Source organism: Rhinichthys klamathensis, unplaced genomic scaffold (genome assembly GCF_029890125.1).
Source record: "Rhinichthys klamathensis goyatoka isolate OS25496 unplaced genomic scaffold, OSU_Roscu_1.1 h1tg000145l_1, whole genome shotgun sequence".
Lineage (NCBI taxonomy): Eukaryota > Metazoa > Chordata > Actinopteri > Cypriniformes > Leuciscidae > Rhinichthys > Rhinichthys klamathensis.
The window spans coordinates 936,275-957,644 of record NW_026606680.1 but is presented as its reverse complement, the minus strand read 5'-3'; the positions used below and the strand labels follow the sequence as shown (position 1 = coordinate 957,644).

At 35.8% G+C, this 21,370-nt stretch overlaps 1 protein-coding gene across 3 annotated transcripts in view; it reads right to left on the bottom strand.

The window, feature by feature from the left end:
- lrp4 (low density lipoprotein receptor-related protein 4) overlaps positions 1-20,992 on the bottom strand; it is a 109,985-nt gene extending 88,993 nt beyond the window's left edge. For all 3 annotated transcript variants that reach the window (XM_056257847.1, XM_056257848.1, XM_056257849.1), the window contains exon 1: positions 20,698-20,992. In XM_056257847.1, coding sequence (XP_056113822.1) covers positions 20,698-20,755 — 58 coding nt within the window. In that variant the 5' untranslated portion in view covers positions 20,756-20,992. The remainder of the gene's footprint in view (positions 1-20,697) is intronic.
- Between the last annotated feature and the right edge of the window lie 378 nt (positions 20,993-21,370).

Here is a 21,370-nt window from a genome sequence, read left to right as displayed (position 1 = left end):
GTGAATGGGAGAGACTGAAAATAACAGAACAATTTAGTTTTCAGGAGCATGTTCATTATTTTCATGTACACATATGAGCATGTGTGCTTGCAAACATCGAGCCCTTGGACCTGTGCATGTATCGATACATTTATACACACGCTACCCAGACACACACACGTTAAAACACACAAACTTTTTTGAGTATTACACACATTATTTTCCACAGAGAGAAATTTGATCCTACCCTAACCTGCATCTAGTATACATTTATCCATCTGACATTACCACACACACACACACACAAACTGGCCATGACTGCAGTGACCCGGCTTCAAAAGAATCTTTCTTTCATGGTCTTGTTTCATCACAGCTTTCAGACAAAATATTATGACATTTTGTTTTGGAACTGTGAGGTTCTCACACAGAACTAGACAATATTTACAAATATACATCATGTGATAGCACAGGCATATATAAAATGCCTCACAGCACCTTGCTTGTCATTCATTTGTGGCAGCACAATGGCAAAACAGCTCTGCACATGATGTTATTCATCAGATTTTTGACTCAGAAACTAGTGACGAGGAGGACATGCAGGATGCATCTTGCAGTGAAGATGTTTCTGAAGAGGAAGGCCTTCAGAAGAAAACCTGCCTTGCCTCATAGGTGGGGATGAAGGCCAGGACAAAGTTCCATCTTTTGACCAGAATGAAACGGTAAACCTCAGCTGGGCCCTCATCACTGGAAGACTGCTCCTCATCAGTTGTTTCAAGCTCCGTAGCCGATTCAGTGGTGCCTTCCTCTTCAGAAACATCTTCACTGCAAGATGCATCCTGAATTTCCTCCTCCTCACTAGTTTCTGAGTCAAAAATCTGATCACGGCCTGTGTGTGTGTGTGTGTGTGTGTGTGTGTGGTAATGTCAGATGGATAAATGTATAATAGATGCAGGTTAGGGTAGGATCAAATTTCTCTCTGTGGAAAAGAATGTGTGTAATATTTTAAAAAGTTTGTGTGTTTTAACATGTGTGTGTCTGGGTAGCGTGTGTATAAATGTATCGATACATGCACAGGTCCAAGGGCTCGATGTTTGCAAGCACACATGCTCATATGTGTACATGAAAATAATGAACATGCTCCTGAAAACTAAATTGTTCTGTTATTTTCAGTCTCTCCCATTCACTTTCAATGGTCGGCCATTGTGACCATTTTTGACCATGCCTACTCTCAGACAAATGAGGCCCACGATTAATCAGATGCAAACAGAAATATAAAACCAGTCCTAATTGAAAGAGAACAAGTTGACAAAAAGATTGAATCCAAGATTGGGTGAAAATATGGTATTATGAGTGATTTATAAACTATTTTTTATAGGCCGGTCATTTTTGACCGGGAACACCACAAGTGTGACTATGTGCCATATTTTTTACAAAACAAAAGTTTCAAAACAAAATTCCTTGTGAAACATTAGAGTAGACTAGTGTGATTAACAGTAGCCATTTTTTTCATATTTTCTTTTCATATTTCCAAATTTACTCATAAATTATTTGTTTTTTACTCAAAAAATGAGATGCTTACTCTCAGACAAATGAGGCCCCCGATTAATCAGATGCAAACAGAAATATAAAACCAGTCCTAATTGAAAGAGAACAAGTTGACAAAAAGATTGAATCCAAGATTGGGTGAAAATATGGTATAATGAGTGATTTATAAGCTATTTTTTATAGGCCGGTCATTTTTGACCGGGAACACCACAAGTGTGACTATGTGCCATATTTTTTACAAAACAAAAGTTTCAAAACAAAATTCCTGGTGAAACATTAGAGTAGACTAGTGTGATCAACAGTAGCCATTTTTTTTCATTTTTTTTTTCATATTTCCAAATTTACTCATAAATGATTTGTTTTTTACTAAAAAAATGAGATGCCTACTCTCAGACAAATGAGGCCCCCGATTAATCAGATGCAAACAGAAATATAAAACCAGTCCTAATTGAAAGAGAACAAGTTGACAAAAAGATTGAATCCAAGATTGGGTGAAAATATGGTATAATGAGTGACTTATAAGCTATTTTTTATAGGCCGGTCATTTTTGACCGGGAACACCACAAGTGTGACTATGTGCCATATTTTTTACAAAACAAAAGTATCAAAACAAAATTCCTGGTGAAAATGTTAAGTTGACTAGTGTGATCAACAATACCAATTTTCTTCAGATTTTATTTAATAAATCCAAAATGATTCAAAAATTGTAAAAAAAATTACTCAAAAAATGAAATGCCTACTCTCAAATAAATGAGGCCTATGGTTATTCAGATGCAAATCAAAATATAAAACCAGTCCTAATTGAAAGAGAACATGTTGACAAAAAGATTGAATCCAAGATTGGGTTAAAATATGGTATAATGAGTGATTTATAAGGTTTTTTTTATGGCCCGGTCATTTTTGACCGGGAACACCACAGGTGTTATAGGGTTTTGAACACCACATGAGGGTTAAGTGAACGATTGACCTTCATTTACACACTCGCTTTTAAACAAACAAGATGAAAAAAACCCGCCTTTCTGACCTAAGTGAAAAAGAAGTACACTTTAGCATACTTATTACAGATATTAAAAGAGGGGGATCGATTTAAAATAACATTGTTGAATAGAAATGATGACCATCAACACATACCTTATCTGTATACAAAACTCAGTCGTGATAGAGACAAAAATAATGCAATGATTGTCAAGTCATGGGACAAAAGCCAAAGGCAATCCACCCATTATCACTATTGAGGGCTTCTTCTTTTAAATTCTTATCTTGCATGCTTGGAACTTAGTCCTATGAATGAATTCACTGTGAAGAAGCCAAAGGGTTTGTTTGATCTTGGCGCTTTTCTACAAATCATGTGACTACTGACACAAGGCCCTCATCTGAACTCTATTCATTGCTTGCTGTTGCTGCCTCAACATTGTTAGCAATATTGTTAGTAATTTTACAAGTGGCTCACTAGGTAATAACATAATGGGTAAACGGTGACAAAAAAGGATGGGCAATCTCGGGACATTGAGGGCCACAACACACCTGAACCATTGGCCAAAAAAAAAAAAAAAAAAAAAAAAAAAAAAACACAGCTATGTGGGACGATGATAACAATAGCTGATTTGCCGGATTTATGCATATGGGCATTCTAGGCACATGCCTATGTTTGCACATAATTTGGGGGAGGCCAAATTACAATGAGGAGAAATAATACATATTTTTTTATTATTATTATTATTTCACTCTAATGCAACAATTCTGTAAGGTAATTACTTTATGAATTAATACATTTTAAAATATTGTCGCTGTTGAGCAGAAATGGCTTATCTCAATATGTTGTCTTTTTTCCCATAAATCATTACTATTGGTCATCCTTTACATCTGTATGTGGGTTTTGCAAATATTTAATCAATAACAGGAGCTTGTGATTAACCCTTGTAAATCCATTAGATCCTCAAACTGTCATTCAAACCTCAACTCCACCCCACCTCAATCTTGAATGAAGTCCTGTTCACATTCTCTGCTTGTTTGCAATGCAATGGTAAAAAAAGAACTGGTTGTTTGAATAAGTACAAGAAATATATACATATATATATATATATATATGTATATGTATATATATATATATATATACACACACCTAAAGGATTATTAGGAACACCTGTTCAATTTCTCAATGCAATTATCTAATTAACCAATCACATGGCAGTTGCTTCAATGCATTTAGGGGTGTGGTCCTGGTCAAGACAATCTCCTGAACTCCAAACTGAATGTCAGAATGGGAAAGAAAGGTGATTTAAGCAATTTTGAGCGTGGCATGGTTGTTGGTGCCAGACGGGCCGGTCTGAGTATTTCACAATCTGCTCAGTTACTGGGATTTTCACGCACAACCATTTCTAGGGTTTACAAAGAATGGTGTGAAAAGGGAAAAACATCCAGTATGCAGCAGTCCTGTGGGCGAAAATGCCTTGTTGATGCTAGAGGTCAGAGGAGAATGGGCCGACTGATTCAAGCTGATAGAAGAGCAACTTTGACTGAAATAACCACTCGTTACAACCGAGGTATGCAGCAAAGCATTTGTGAAGCCACAACACGCACAACCTTGAGGCGGATGGGCTACAACAGCAGAAGACCCCACCGGGTATCACTCATCTCCACTACAAATAGGAAAAAGAGGCTACAATTTGCAAGAGCTCACCAAAATTGGACAGTTGAAGACTGGAAAAATGTTGTCTGGTCTGATGAGTCTCGATTTCTGTTGAGACATTCAGATGGTAGAGTCAGAATTTGGCGTAAACAGAATGAGAACATGGATCCATTGTGGCTTGTTATCACTGTGCAGGCTGGTGGTGGTGGTGTAATGGTGTGGGGGATGTTTTCTTGGCACACTTTAGACCCCTTAGTGCCAATTGGGCATCGTTTAAATGCCACGGCCTACCTGAGCATTGTTTCTGACCATGTCCATCCCTTTATGGCCACCATGTACCCATCCTCTGATGGCTACTTCCAGCAGGATAATGCACAATGTCACAAATCTCGAATCATTTCAAATTGGTTTCTTGAAAATGACAATGAGTTCACTGTACTAAAATGGCCCCCACAGTCACCAGATCTCAACCCAATAGAGCATCTTTGGGATGTGGTGGAATGGGAGCTTTGTGCCCTGGATGTGCATCCCACAAATCTCCATCAACTGCAAGATGCTATCCTATCAATATGGGCCAACATTTCTAAAGAATGCTTTCAGCACCTTGTTGAATCAATGCCACGTAGAATTAAGGCAGATCTGAAGGCGAAAGGGGGTCAAACACAGTATTAGTATGGTGTTCCTAATAATCGTTTAGGTGAGTGTATGTATATAGGCTAATGTTTTATATATTTGAGGAGCGGACAATATTTTCTTAGTATAGCATTTGCCGTCGAGTCATAGCCAATACTGTCTTAAATAGCATGTGCGTATAAGCACTTCATTTATAACATGAGATTGTCCAAATGACAGAAAAAACTGGGCGCCCACATAGCTACAGCTACAATGAACTTCATAACCTGCAAGTTAATGAAAAGGTAATGCGATGCACCTGCTGCCTCAGATGCGGCAGTTCTAATGACGGACAACATGTATATCGTATTTATATCCGCCATTCGCTGGACAAAAACTATGTAAATGGACTGCATTTACATATGGTAAATGGACTGCATTTATATAGCGCTTTCAACAGACCCATGGCCACCAAAGTGCTTTACATATTGCCTCACATTCACCCATTCATTCACTCATTCATACACTTGGTCAGGTGGAACCAGGGATTGAACCACCAACCTTCCGGTTTGTAGACAACCTACATGAACCACTGAGCCACTGCCGCCCCTGTCAATATGTGACTTCATTTGAGCTTGATTTTGGTCAAATGTTAATGCAAGTATGATCACATATATATATATAGCCAGTTAGCCACAATATCAACTATGACAACACATTGGGTTTAGGTTGGGTGGGGTTTGCAATGTTTGGGGCTGTATATGGAAACCTGCACTTTGTTATAAAATGCTGTAACTTTCTTGTAAATTACATGAAAAAGCCAGAGGTATATAGTACAAATACTGTACTTAAGTGAAGTCTTGTGATAATTGTACTTCACTTAAGTACAAGAGATTCTGTTGACTTTTGCTTCACTACATTTAGATGAAAAAATAATACTTTCACTCCAAAATTCTCCAGACCCTTTTGTTACAAAACTACAAAAAATAACAGCAGGAAAACTGAACCTACAGTACATGCGGGAAGATGATAACGATTCTGGATTTGCTCCAAATATTTTGATCAATCGGTCAAACCAGTTTAGGTCTGAATGATTCATTTCACAAATCTATTTACAATCTGTGACAACATGCAATGGAGTATCGAAGGGGAATCTATTCATGGAAATTTTCATCTGTGTTTATAGAAGATGCATGCATTTTTGGTTTAAGTTTTATGAATGCTATTATGACTTGTGAAATGCTGATGAAATTATGTGCGATAAGATTTGTTGAGCATTCATAAGTCGAATTATAAAATGTGGTTACCATTTAACCAAGATGTCATGTATGAATCAATAATTACCAGACGCACTCAAGACTGCCAATAAAACATCATATAATATCATTAAAGCTGTAGTATGGAAGATTTGGCAGTTTGGCACTGCATAACAATGATTTTTCCATTTTTTTTATAATGTACTTGCTCAATAATCTTCCATACAGCAGCTTTAAAGATCATTTGACATGTGCATTTTTGCATCATTAAACATTTTGTACTAAATGTGCACTTCAAATCTTAAAAGTATGTTTTTTTTTTTTAAACTGTACTTGCAGCTAATATAATATTAATAAAATGTTAACTTTACAATAAGGTCTCATTTGATAATATTAGTCAATACATTAGCTAACATGAATTAATGTGCAATATACATTTTGTTTATCTTTTGTAACGTTAGTTTGTAAAAATCAAATTGTTTAGTGTTTGTTCATGTTAGTTCACTGTGCATTAAATGTTAAATACAACGAATTAAAAAATATATATATATATATATATATATATATATATATATATATATATATATATATTAGTAAATGTTGAAATTGCCAATTACTAAAGATTAATAAATGCAGTGGAAGTAATGTGTATTGCCAGTTCATGTTAACTAATGTAGTTAAATACTGAAACCATATTGTAAAGTGTTTCCAATAAAATAAATGTGTGCATGCAAGTGTACATGAAGTCAAAAAGCACTCTTTGGCATTTAAATGTTAACTATAAATGATAAGCTTTAAAGAGAATTTACCATATGCTGTAATTTTTATCACCAAAATAAATTAAGTCTTGCACCACATTACTGATACAATATTAAAAAACAATGCACTGTATTCAGAAACAATGCCTGGTTAATGGATTCAATAGGGCATATAAATACCATAGCAACTGAGCAGAAATACTAATTTTAGAGTGTTTTAGAAAAATTAGAAATAAAAATACAACCCTTTTTTGTATGTCTGACTATGTGGGAAGAGTTCAAAGAATACCACATGAAAAGAGAGGGTGGGTGGAAGTAAGGGCAGGCTGCCAATGGAAAATATCTGACCATTGACTATGAAGCCAGGCAGGCACCAAATGAGCCATTTTTTTCTACCCACTGCCACGACTGCCCAGCAACTGGACCGCGCCATGCACCTGTCTCACACACACACACAAAACAGTCTGTACACACATATGCAATAAGGTTTGTGCATGTCAAACTGCAAAAAGTGGAGCATGACCAATACACACCCGCATAGATAAAAGTGTGCACACACACAGAACTAAGCCGTGGCACCTGTCAGACTGTAAATGAGGGCTTGCGTATGAGACTGGCTGAGGGAACACTGGCACATTCACAACATTCCAGCCCAAATCCCCATGATTCACTATGAAACCTGCAGGAGACAAAGTATCTCAACACTGGCCAAGCAGTAGAGCCCAGGGGTGTACCTTAATTTAGTCTCACAGTAATATACCAGCTGAAGTATCATGATGCCAAGTAGTATCGCCATACCATCCATGTACTTTGGAAGTGCCAGGGTCTCTTGTATTTATTCATTACACTTTGCACAAAGATATTTATTATTATTGTGAATACTGGAATATTAAAAAATATAAAATCTTTGAACTGCCACAACTTGACTGATTGATTCAAACAAACCCCTACTATATATATATATATATATATATAAACCTGTCATACTGAACACAATTTGGTGTACATTTAGATTTTTGTAGTTGATGATTGGAGGACGTTTTACAAGAGAATAATTTCAGTCTTTCTACTTCAAAATTTAGAATTTTAGTATAGAAAATAGTATTTTCTTGTGAAACATACTCAATAATATTGATTTTATTTAGAGCTTTGAAAAAAACATTTTTAGACATAAGATTCCAGCAACTCAGAGCAATTAGTCTGTCCACACCAGATGCAAGACAGCAATAAGAATAAAATGAATCACAAATAACAGCCAATCAGAAGAGTGTGTGGGAGGAGTCTCTCTGCAAGCAAACTTAATGGAACAATTAACTAAATTAAATGAAACTAAATCAAAAAAGTACATAATCACATTCATTAAAAATGAAAGCATTTTAACATAATTCAAAATACATACTCCGTGTCAGATACGTTCTTTATTAAGTAATACACTTGTTTGTTTTAAGGCCGGGGCACAACAAAGCCGACGGCCGACCGTCAGGCAATGTCAGGCCATTTTTGAGCATCAATCGTCTTAGTTTTTTTTGGTGTGTCCTCTAACGTTGGCTCTAGTCGGACACCATCGGGCTTTTTGGGTCGATTCAGCATGTTTAATTGGAGTCTGTACCATCTGTGAGAAAGAGAGAGAGAACTCTGATTGGCTGTTCAGCTTAGCGAACAAGTCAGTGCACGAGAATAAAAGCGAAAGTGATGAAAGCGAGAAAAAAAAGTCAAGGCGGTACAGACAGAAGGCTATTATAATTCGAATGCACACAAATTTTTATTTTTTACTAAATCATAATCAGTACCTGCTTTCAGCTGTGACATTGCCAAAATAGTTGCGTATCGAACAAAAACTCTGAACAACAAGGCGTAGTACAATGTGTACATTTTCTTATATTTCATATGCTCTTTTTAAAACTGTTGGTCTACATATTCATGAGATAAACATTTTAGCTGTTGCATCGCTTTGTTTTTTTCAGCATCTTGTAACATGTCTTCTGTTAAGATGCTGTCAGCGGAGCTTGAGAATCCCACTGCGTTTCATTATGGCAATATTTTGAGGCTTGTGTACTGTAATACTGCCACCATACCATGCAATACTAGGAGACAGACTAAACAAGCAATATTTGTGTAATCGGTTTACAGATTTTCATTCAGAAAACTATACAGCATAGCATTGTAAAAATGTGTTGTACTATCAAACAACAGTGAATCAAAGGCAATTTGCAGAATCAGTCAGTCCTCTACCACAGACAAACAGCTTTGTTGTCAGTTAGTGTGACTAGATGCAAACCCAAAGCAACACATGAAGGAAAAGCTCACAATTCATATAGGTGAAGGTTTGCAATTCAAGACAATACCAAAGGTCCAAAAGCCTTGTCAAACTATCTTACCAACCTCATTATATAGGAAAAAGGGAGACTACTTTGAAGAAACATTATATGTATGAAAAGTTTGGCCAATATAAAGGAAAGAGGATTGAAGGGACAATAAAAATCATGTAAAAAAAGGCAACTCAAATATACATTTTGGGTCTAAAGAGTTGACGGGGAAATAGGAATACACTACAAATATGTACACAGAGATGTTGGTTTCAGCAGCACAGTAATATTTTGTCCACTACTCGCAGACAGAAGCTGGTGAATATCAGATTTTACTAGAAGCATTTCATCCCGACTGTTGTCACACTCAGCAATACGGTATGACTGTAACAATACTGTAAATTTACTGACTTTTACTTTAAACTTGTATATGACTTTAGGTTTTTAGATTTTTGTTAAAAATGATGGATCCAAATTCCAAAATGCTAAATAGTTCTTAAGAAAAACGTGAGATTTCAAGGCCACATCTCAAATGGGTTTGTAGCCTGAGATTTCATTTATCCAAATCTCATAATACTGGTTGCTAAGCAACCACAGCCATAATCATAATCAATAAGCCATAACTTAGATTATCATATTTATATGTTTACAAAGCTCACAACTTATTAGAAGTCACACAAAAATCATGAAGACTCTGCTTTAATATATTTTAATAAATACATTCTGCTTAAACTTATTTATTTTTTTAGCAGTCAGTTCAGTGAAGAAACTACAGATTGGAAATCCTTCTGCAAAATAGCATAGAAAACACTGTTGCCATGGTTTTCGTGGTCTTTAGGCTCTGCTACCTGAAAAAGCTGAAAAGCTACAGAGCTGGAACAAGACTGGGGGAAAAAATTGAAAAAAGAACTACAAATGTAAGAGTGAAGATTGTGGCTGAAGATATTTGGTTTTTATAAGGTTGTAATCATGAATGTTTATTGTACAATTTAGTTTGAGCACAATTTGTGTGCTGTTGAAGAACAGCAAATAAAGCTAGCAAGACAATACACCACTTTGGTGGAGGATTTACTCAGAAACGGCTAATTTCACACATAATTATTAGGAAACACCACATAAAACATTGAATTAAACATGAAATTTTGAAGTAGAAAGACGGAAATGGCATTTTGTAAAACAGCATTTTGTGTTGCAGCGTCTGTGTTGCTTGGCAACCATTTCGCTTCTGAAGAACTACATTGATTGGAGAGAATAATATTTATCAATAATAACATTACATTTTTGTATCTGTGTGTTTATTTTATGAAATCTTGCCAAGTATGTGGAATAACCATTTTATAAAAGTAATAAAGCTGGGGCTTCTTGTGACTTATTGCTTTATTACTTGCATCCTTCAAAAGTTTGAAATAATTAAGATAGTTTTTACTGTTTTTGAAAGAAGTCTCTTATGTCCAAAAAGGCTGTATTTGATGAAAAATACAGTAAATTATGTAATTTTATAATAATTTAAAATAACTAGAAGATATTTTCAAATGTAATTTATTTCTGTGTGATCAAAGCTGAATTTTCAGCATCATTACTCCAGTCTTCAGACTATTCCAGTCACATTCTGGGCCTGTATCAAGCATTGTCCACTTACTTACGATTGGGTGACCCAAGACCAATCTTGATAACAGCTGTAAATGAGGTCATTAAAGAAAGGGGTATTGAAAACACATGATGAAGATGATGATATATTGATATCTGCGCAGACATTTTTTGCTTAGAAACACTCATGCAATGCAATTCACTGCAGTTTCCAGCTGAAATGAACAACAGTGTCTGTAAAACACCAATAAATTTCATTCCTTTTTACAAAACTTATGATTAAAGGTGCAGATTATCGATTAATAAAGACTTATTTTGCACGCAGTTTCTTGCATAATACTATGTTATGACCCCAAAACTATTTTACCTATAGCCTAGTGCATGATTTGTAAACTAATATATTTTCTTGTTTGCATCTCATAAGCTCCATATGTTTTAGCATTTGTGACATACTAAACTTGTGGAGTGTTAAGTCCCATGAAACACAAGTAACAATAAAAGAGATATTAATGGGCTTGGTGTGACTATTATAATTTGCCATTCTCAATGAAAATTAAAAGAATCATAGGACTTTCCATCTTCCTCAAAATACTTTCGTTACTTTTTTTAAAAACCACACATTCCATTCTTCCTCATCAAAATATTTCTATCACAACCAACATAAACCAAGAAAAAAATATTGTTCAATGCATTAGTTAGCGTTCCCTAACAATAATCTTTACAACATTAATTGATCTTGGTTTATGTCAATTTACACATTAAAGAGGCCCTAGAATGTTTTTTTTTTATAATTTTATAATGTTTCCTGGGTTACCCTTATAATGTTAGTATGTTTTTTAGATAAAAAATAATCATAATTTAGAAATAAATGGCATTTTTCCTAGCCTGCTTTTAGCCTCTGATTTGAACACTCTGTTTGAAGGGGCGTGTCTGCTGTGGGATTCAGTGTAACCGCGGCCACTGCTGTGATTGGCTGACATGCTTGCATATGAAATAGCAACGCATTACATGTGAAACTCTCTCCCGAATACTTTTACTACTGCTATTATACGTTTTTACTATAACAGCTATCGAGATTAACGAATCGTGAGATGTTTTTAAAGTATTTAGATCTATTCCCATCACATAAAATGTTGCTGTGATGAGCATTGAGCAGATGACAGTGTGTTGATCGCGAGAATGAAGATCTTATCATTGCAAAGCAGTTTCTGCACTCTCTCTGCTTTCACCAATGCAAACACGATGATGTAAATACAGTAAGAGCTTCGTTGTGCAGTAACGTGCGTCATTGATTTCATAACGAGTTTGGCAAGTGTCCAGATAAACTCGCGCTGTGTGGAAAGATTGTTCTTTGATCGCTTTCTGTATATAATTTGTTCACAATTTAAATACGATTATTTTCATCCTACTAAAAGAAACGATGTGAAGCTGATATTTTAGTCACTGGCTTGACTTACTGATGCATAAACAGTATTGAACGATTTTGAGAGAAAGATTACCTGTCTGAACTTGAACAATTACACATCAGAAAGTGTTGCTTGGTAGCTCGATCCGAGGCCAGCTCTGTATTAGCCCAAGTTGAGGAAACACTCGGTGAAATGTTTGGAAATTTCCAGAGAAAATAAAATTAACCCATTGTTTCTTCAGAGGCTCAGATGAAGGAACTAAAAAATACTTTTGTGTTCATGTGTACATCCACACTGAGCAACTGCCATGCTTCGGCTGCGCAGTTCCGCCTGGCATTGAGGGCTGGCATTATGCAAATATTTGGAGGCGTACATATTAATGATCCCGACTATTGCGTCACAGTCGGTATTGTGTGGAGAACCGACCGTTTTTCAGGGGTGTTTTTCATAAACGTGAATTAAATGAGAACGCGAAAACAGTCCAGTTTGAGATTCACTCTATGTCATGTCCATGCACTGAACTCTTGTTATTTGACTATACCAAGGTAAATTCAATTTTGAATTATAGGTCACCTTTAACATTTCTTAACATTCAAGGTATATGCTACATTGACATTCCTTAAAGCATTATTTACCTCAAAGTTACAATAAACAGAATTGTATTAAAGTTACACAGAAACAATAAAGAATTGTATATACACATCTAATCTTGGTTTAATACAATCCAAGATCAATAAATGCCAAAAACGGTGTTGATCATCATTAGTGTAATGCTAACAAATTCAGCATTAATATTAAGAGATGTATTTAGTATGTACAAGATAACATTAAAAAAGATTAGATAATGTTAACAGTAATAGTACTAATTTCTTACTAAACACTTAAATTGAGAATTCAAAGTTGTAAACCAAACAAAGATTATTGAAGCAAGTTTAACGAGAAAATACTATTTCAGTCTTTCTACTGCAAAATTCCAAATTTAATTCGGTGTTACATGCAGTTTCTTTGAGATTGATTGTGGAATTCACTAGCAATTTCTGAGTGTAAATTGTTTCAGGGTAAATCCTACACTGAAAGAAAAAGCCCAGGCACACCACTTTTTTGTTTCCCAACCCTTTTCCAACTGCCTCCTCATGGGGGAAAAACAAACAGGGACACTACATAGAGTCAAAAGCTATTGTTTGCATACATCCTATACTGCTAGCGAGAGAGGCTGGCTTGTTTGGACATTTTGTCCTGACACTAAAGGACCACTTAAGTTCTCTGACTTCATTAGTGAGTGGAGCTTTTAACTTGCATACTGCTACTTAAAGCCTTGTGTTGTAGGACTATTACTATTAGAAACCCATATTGTCTCTTTAACAGAGCCTGTTGCTGAGGCCTCTTGGATGGTTTAGGGTATGCAGACATAGTGATGTGAATGTATTTCTGTGTGAGTGTGTGTGTGTTGGGGGTTGGACAAGGGGTTTTCAAAAAAGAGGAACCACTGAACGTGACATGGATGAGTGAAAGATTTCTAGGCCAAGGACACAGAAAGCCTTTGACAGAGAGAAAGAAAGACAGAGACAGCCTGGGAAAAAGAGTAGAGAGAGTTCATTAGACACAATGCACCCAGTAAATAAAATTACTTACTGCTTCAATCTATAGCCGTTCTAGATTTAGAATGCTTTCTTTAAACACTAGGAATGCCAGCTATTGTGAACACACGAATGAATACAACAGATACCGATTAAAAGGGTAATTTGCCATTACGGACACTAAACACCTTCTCAATGCACATACTAATGTTGCATTCTGTTAAATTACATTTTTACATCTGAATTATCTTTTTACACAGCAACCTTCATTTTTCTCTTCAACTTAATATGTTACTAAATGTCAACTAATAAAGACTTATTTTTATGTGGTTCCTTGCACAATACTATGTTATGGCCTCAAAATGCTTTTATCATAGTACATGATTTGTAAACTAATACATTTTGAAGTTTGCATCACATAAACTAGCTATAAGTTTGACTTTTCTGATAGTAAACTTGCTCGATTGCTCACCTGGTACAGCATTGCAGTTGAAATGCAAAGCACTCGGGTACAAGTCCCGTGAAACATCTCATTTAAAAACTTTCGTAATGATAAAAGAGCCCAAAGACTTGTAGAAGCAACGGAAATGGCATGGTTGATGTGTATTTATCTCACGTTTGGTTTTGTTAAAGGTACAATATGTAAGATTTTTGTAAAAAATATAAAGAAACCACTTGCACAGTAGGGCTTTTGTGAAAAAATTCTGTTCGATTTTTGAGACGTAAGTGTTCATTGAATCGATTGTAAAATCAATTTTCCATGTCTAAAGACGTTTCCATTTTCATCACCACATATAGGCAAATCCACGGACAACTAACAGGCATTAGGACGAACGTAAAGAGGGCGCTTGAGACGCGCACAAGTCAGCAATATTTCTGATGATTTATTGACGTGAAGTTTCGTGCACAATGACAAACAGGAGCGCAACATTCAGAGATTGAATTTAACACCCTCCAACTCGCCAAATGCGGATAAAAATTAACTTTGGCGGGTAACTCTGTCAAATCACGAGCCAATCTGGCGTGTTTCTATGTTTACTCACTTTCTTAGCTGGGGAAGTTCGTGTAAGCCAAATCTGCGCGGATTTAGCGCAAATACTCAACTCGTGAGTCCTCATGATATATTAAATACAGTGTATAGCGCAGAATCTGCGCATTTCTGGCTTACTTGAACACACACGTCACTGAGCAACAAATAACGGTGCGCTTGTTCACTTGCATTGAAGTAATAGCAAATATTAAAAAGCATTTGGTTAACAGAAAAGACATTGTTATTTTCCGACATCCTACATGTTCTGTGCACTGTATTGATCTGTCCACCTAAAACACATTTTTGGTAAAAAAAAAAAAAAAAAAAAAAAAAAAAAAGGCCGTTAAAATCGATTCCCTATTTTCGTTTTCGATACTTGTGTTGTTTGGTCCGATCGATTGTGCAATCGATTTTCGAACGTAAAGTGACAGCCCTATTGCACAGTGTGTTATATTTCATGCAGTTGTGTACTTGTCTTACATTATCCCAAAAATGACAAAAAACTTAAACGTAGATCAAATGAGGCAAGCAGGCTTTGGGACAAATGGAGAAATAAAACAAGTATCAATATCGGTGTGGCGTTTTCACGACAAACTTGGACTTGATCTGTCGACAGAGACTCATGTATTTTACTACACAGATAAGCAAATATATATTATTGATTGTACACATACAGTTATATTGCACTTTGTTTGTACTTCAGTAACGTTTTATCAAGTCTGGTGACCATGGCAGTGAAATGAAATACAGTAGCAGCATATGTGTTGCACAAAAATATTTAGCCATTACATGCAAATACTGTGGGTTTGTTATGTACTTTTAGTACGATTGTTTTAAACATGTAAAACTGCATAGCATTAACCCACCAAATCATTTGACAAATAGTCACATATTATTACCAGGCTAATAGCATTACATTTCATGTTCCTTGCAGAGAATTCATTAAGATGACATAAAATAGTGTGATTAAACATTCAGATAATACAAAAACTAATTTATTAGCTGATATATAATTTATATGATTCGTGAATTCCATACATCTCTGGATGGTGAAAACGACACCTCCCATCGTTCCACTCTCCTTCATAGCGTCATCAAGCTTCGTCTTTGTTATTGTTTTAAAAAAGCGACCTCTGGTGGTGAAAAAATTACAGATTGTACCTTTAACACTATTGGTTAGGTTAGTGTAGTAGGGTTTAGTGTGCGTTACTTTCAAACGCAATAGAGCATAAACCTTTCAGCGCCACTCGCCAGACATTTCATTTCCAAACTGCCGCAAAACATACAACAACTAACATAATAAAACCTTCCCAGCTTCACGTTCATCTGTTTTGGATAAAACTGAATAATGCACTTTTAGCACCACTCACTTGACATTTCAAAACACACAAAAGCAAACGTAATATTTTGCAGAAAAGGCGCCACATGTTTTCCAATGTGCCTTGGTTGAGTAAAATAATGAATGGCCCCTCTTTACCATGGTTAAATGTGATGGTAAATGCTGTCATGTACTGTACAAAATAAAATAAATTTCATTCACAGGTCGAAAATATCAGCACAACAACACATCCCCTTTCTGAGACAGAACTGGGCAGAGTGTCAGAGAGCAGGGGTGAGCAGGCCCGAAACTTTTTTGCCCACTTTATCCCACATTTCAAACAACAGTAAAGTACTGCCTACTCACCAGTAAAATCAACCAATAAGCTAAAACTGGGTTCTTTAAATAGCCATCTGAAAGTTTGGTCTATCTGTCAGCTTGGCACTACCGAACGGAGTTGTCTTTCATGACTTAAGCCCAAACAACACTCTTTTTTTTTCTGTTTGCTAGTGTATGCATACAGTCGAACGCATAGTCTTTCAAAGTATACTCCATTTGATAGCATGCAGGCAGTCGACATATGCTATAGGAAGTTTCATCTTTGTCCAGTGACTGCGCTATTTTTCTCCTGAAGTTCTAAACGATAAAAATGTCTTATTCTTTTAAACTAAAGTTCTAAACTATCTCATAACAACCTTGCACAAGTGCTTGTCAATGCAGGCGTCTGTTGTTGTTGCAGTCTTCGGTATTTTGCTGTTGTTGTTGTTCCGTCTCTTTAGTTTAGTTTTTTACTGTGAAACAACAGCTAGGGCCAGTGTTGCCACCTTGTGGAACAACTAATTAAGTGAAAAACAAATTCAATGCGCATGTGCGACCTGTGCGTACAAACTAAATGCGGTTACAAAAATCAGGCGGCGAGCGTACTATACTGGTGATGAAATTTGAGTCACACACACTGTATGCGGACCCTCGCATACGTGTTAAAACTAGGGCTGCACGATTAATCACAATTAACCCGAAATCACGCTTAAACTGGTTTGGCTTAGTGCGATTATTTTTCATTCGCACCTAGTCAGTGAAGCACGGCTCTGTGCAGATCAGTAGAAAATTCCGATTCGCTTATAACGTGCATTTGAAAAAGCAACACGCCTCAAGCATTTTTCTAAACATAAGAAGCATTCGTGAACTTCTTGTCCAACAATAGACAACATTTAAGAACGTGATTTTACTCCAAACTCACTTCATAACGTCAGTTGAGCGTTTGAAAACATCCTTCTGTGAGATGATGTGGCTTCTTACACAGAATAAGGCACACAACATATTTCATAGTATTCTATACAGTGATGAAGGCTGTCAATTAGCAATGAAGTTTATATACTTTATTATCATGAAAATACCAGAGAAGGCTTGAAGAACTCAGATAAACCATTTATTGTTGTAGTCGTGTGTTTATTAGTCATGTTTCATCAAAGTTTCTGCACGAGAGCACCCTCTGCCTTTCAGATGGAGCAGCATTTACTACTGATCACAGAGCCATGCTTCACTGACAAGCTGCACATAAAATAATCACAGCCTTTGCCAAATCGCCTGCAGTTTAATTTCGATTAATCGTGATTCGTGAAGCCCTAGTAAGTATTTTGGGCTTTATATTGCGCTAAATACATACCAACTTTTGTCTTTGGGAGTATTCATGTAAATCACAGTCAGTTATGTCTTAAGTGAAAGAATAAAATGGGATCCTATACATTGGATTTGTGCATCCGGTCTTAAAGTGATAGCAGCCTAATATAGGCCTACTTGCTGCAGCCTGTGTCAATAATGTTAATCAAACCACAAAAGACAAAGAAAAATCACTCCGTGTGATTTAATAAGGATCCATATACATTTAATTCATGCACTTCATCTTTTTTTTCTTCATTTTACATTTGATTTTTTTCAATTTTTGTAGTATTCCTACTTAAAAGCTTTATTTGGATATACTGCACCTGAAAACTTCTTGTCCTATTTTTTGTAATTTTCTGGTTTATTCTTATATTAAATGAACAAAGATAAAATGAAATCAAAATAACTATACTGCGATGATACTGTTATTGTGAAATAAAATAACTCGTATGTGAAAAATTTTTAGTCATATCGCCTACCCCTAGGCACAGAATTTTTTCCTCATTATTTACATGGATCCTCCAAATCAAACATAAAAACCTTTTTAACTTGTGCAACTAGCTCAAGACTCAAGCTTGTCACCTTTTTCTTAATCTTAGGAAAAAAAGGTTCAGTGGATTTCTATATAGAACCCTAGGGTTCTTGACTAAATTTTAAAGAACCCCTTAATGCCAAAAAGGTTTTATTCAAGGAAAAATACCTTAAAAGATTGCATAATAATTTCATGTTTAATGGGTTATTTCAATTTTGCCTAGAGTTAAAGTATGCTTACGTGCTGTTTAATTCATAACATATAAATAAAAAAAATTATTAAACCAAAATTAATAAATTACAACTAAATCCATAAAATGATCCCATGATGGGAAGGTTCTATGAAGCACCTGACAGAACTTCTTCTAAAAGTGTATTGTATGACCTCTCATGCAGACCTATATATAATAATTACAAAAAAATGTTATAGCCTACAAAAGAAAAAGCAAACAATTCCTAAGTCACCAAGAGCTCACAGCATTTTGTTTAAATGTAAACTTTTCTCCAAATAAGATACAGAAAATGTCCTCATCGCAATAAGTGTAAACATTTCCGACTCACCTAATGAGATTGCTGATGTCTTTGATATCTGACGGAATATTAGCAGAGGTTAACAGAGATTGGTTGCTTCCCTTATCTGTTTTTTACACGTTATTTTTTATTTTATTATTTTATTAAATTTTACAATATTTATTATTTTGATAAATTGATTTATGTTATTCAGAAAATCAAAAATCAATTTATCTATCTACATAATAACATTTTCATATATTAAAAAAAAATCTCAAGGAGAAGAATTAATTTACTGATTTATTACAAATATTCAAAATCTTTTCATTTGCGTGATGTTGCATCAATGAAAATGCTTCAACTTGGGCTGTTTTTGACCGCCGGATTCTGTAGGCAATTAAGAGCTCATATATATATATATATATATATATATATATATATATATATATATATGCATCTTATGAGTAGTTGAATGAGATCATGATATTAGAGCTAATGCCCAGGGGGTTGTGAGAAACCCAAGACATTGCCACACATTTTCACACACTATATAAAAAGCCCATACACTTGTAGGACATTCATATATGCTGCCAGTGACTATAAACGCAACAAACAACAAGGAAGCATCAGCTTAAAAATACACCAAAGAGAATCCTCCTGTAATGAGGTTTCAACATCTCAAAACAACTAGACCCATTGATGATACAGATTTGGATGTTGGTCATATTTGTTTCCTTAGAAATTAGTCTCTTTCCAGCTCAATTTCAGTCTCTGATTGGTCAATTCTTCTGCAAAGTTTTACAAAGAAAGAAAAACCTAGAGTAAAGAAACAAATGATGTCCATGTGACTAACCTTAACTGAATATAGCTGAAGTGTCTTAACAAACTTATGTTTTTTTTTCACAAAACAAAAAAAAGTTCAGTTGAGCCCCTAAACAAAACATGATCTACATCTTGAACAGTGTGTGAACCTCAATGCAGTTTCATTTGTCTACATGCAGGATTACATGTGTAGTTTAAACCTCACTGCCAAACAATGCAAAACAGTTTGTGTCAGATAAAGTTTATTCTTTAGATAATATTATAGGCTATTATTGAACAAGACATCAAGCTAGCGAAACATTACATTTCAATACGAAAGATCTGTCAGAATAATGTGAATATACTAATAATGTATATAACAAGGCATGGTTTAACACAGATTGCCTACATATAAATTACACGTGTTATGTAAGAGGTGAAATTGTTTGGAAAGCATACAGTGAATAATGAATCTCACAAGAGATTATTCACACTTTTTTGCAATCGCTCCAAGGGTCTTTTGTCTCCTGATATACAGGGGTAGATATCTAGCTGACATTTACAGGCATTTTCACATACACTGATAGCATTTTCACTGATGCAACACTGTAATTGATCTGTGTAATTCTGTCAAAGCTGCGTCCTTGTATTTCTTTATTAAGGCCGAACCTGCGCTTTGAAGTCGCGACATTCCTGCCCGCGTGCAGCGGCTGTTCCAACATGTTGCGAATACAGTGAGCGGCGATGTTGACTTACAACGAAGTGGCGTTTATGTATTTCATAAAAGACGGATGGTATTCAAAAGATAACCTACTTTGCGTGTTATATTGTAAAAACGTCCACGTTTACATCGAAAAGCATCAAGTTCGCTTCAGCCAGGCAGCATTATTGCAAGGAAATTTCTCTGCACGGTCAATTAAATTCTATTTATATAGGCTACATCAACAACTAGTATTAGTTTCATATCTTGGCAAACTGGCCATCGTGGGGTGATTTTCTGCTTTAACGCGGTTTGAATCTATCACGACTCTGTTTTGTTTTGTTTGTGTATATGTCTGACAACTCTTTGATGATCATACGGTTTAATTCTGTTCGCTCAGACTGTTCTGTAGGCTATTTTTGTTTTGTAGACCGTATTTACAAGGTGTTTACTTCTCAAAGCAAATTGCAAAGAACTCCAAAACACTTACCTTCGACGAGAAGCATGAAAGTTAAAAGACTGCCACAAAGCACCGCAGTGAGCCTCATCGTGAAGAATCCTCTCTTTCGGTCGCGCTGTGTTTTCGCAAATGTTTTTGTTTTGTTTTGTTTTTTCAAGTATCAGCACCCTTCAGATCAACTGAATTAGATTAAGAACTCTTTAAAACCATTGTTTAAGGCGTCTGTGATCCCGTTCGGTTACGGGTTAAGTTGAACTACACAGACAAATCAGGACGCCGCAACTCCACCAAGAACCTTGAAATGTTGTTCCACAGTCAGTCGCTGCTGCTTTAGTGATGTGTCGTTCATGAACGATTCGTTCATTTTGAACGAATCTTTAATATGACTCGGGACTACCGAGTTACTTGTCTCAGAGAGTGATTCGTTCATTTTGTGTTGATCGCGCATGCGCATTGCGCAACATATGGTTTCTGAATCTGTACTGGAAATGATTAGTTCATCTCTCTCGAGTTCGGGTTCGGGACGGGTCCGAGTCTTTCGTTCTTCCTGTCAGTCCCATAGAGGCTATGCTGTCAGTACCGGAAAGAGTAATGATTAGTTCATCTTTCGAGTCTCGAGTTCGGGTTCGGCCGGGTCCGAGTCTTTCGTTCTTCCTGTCAGTCCCATAGAGGCTATGCTGTCAGTACCGGAAAGAGTAATGAT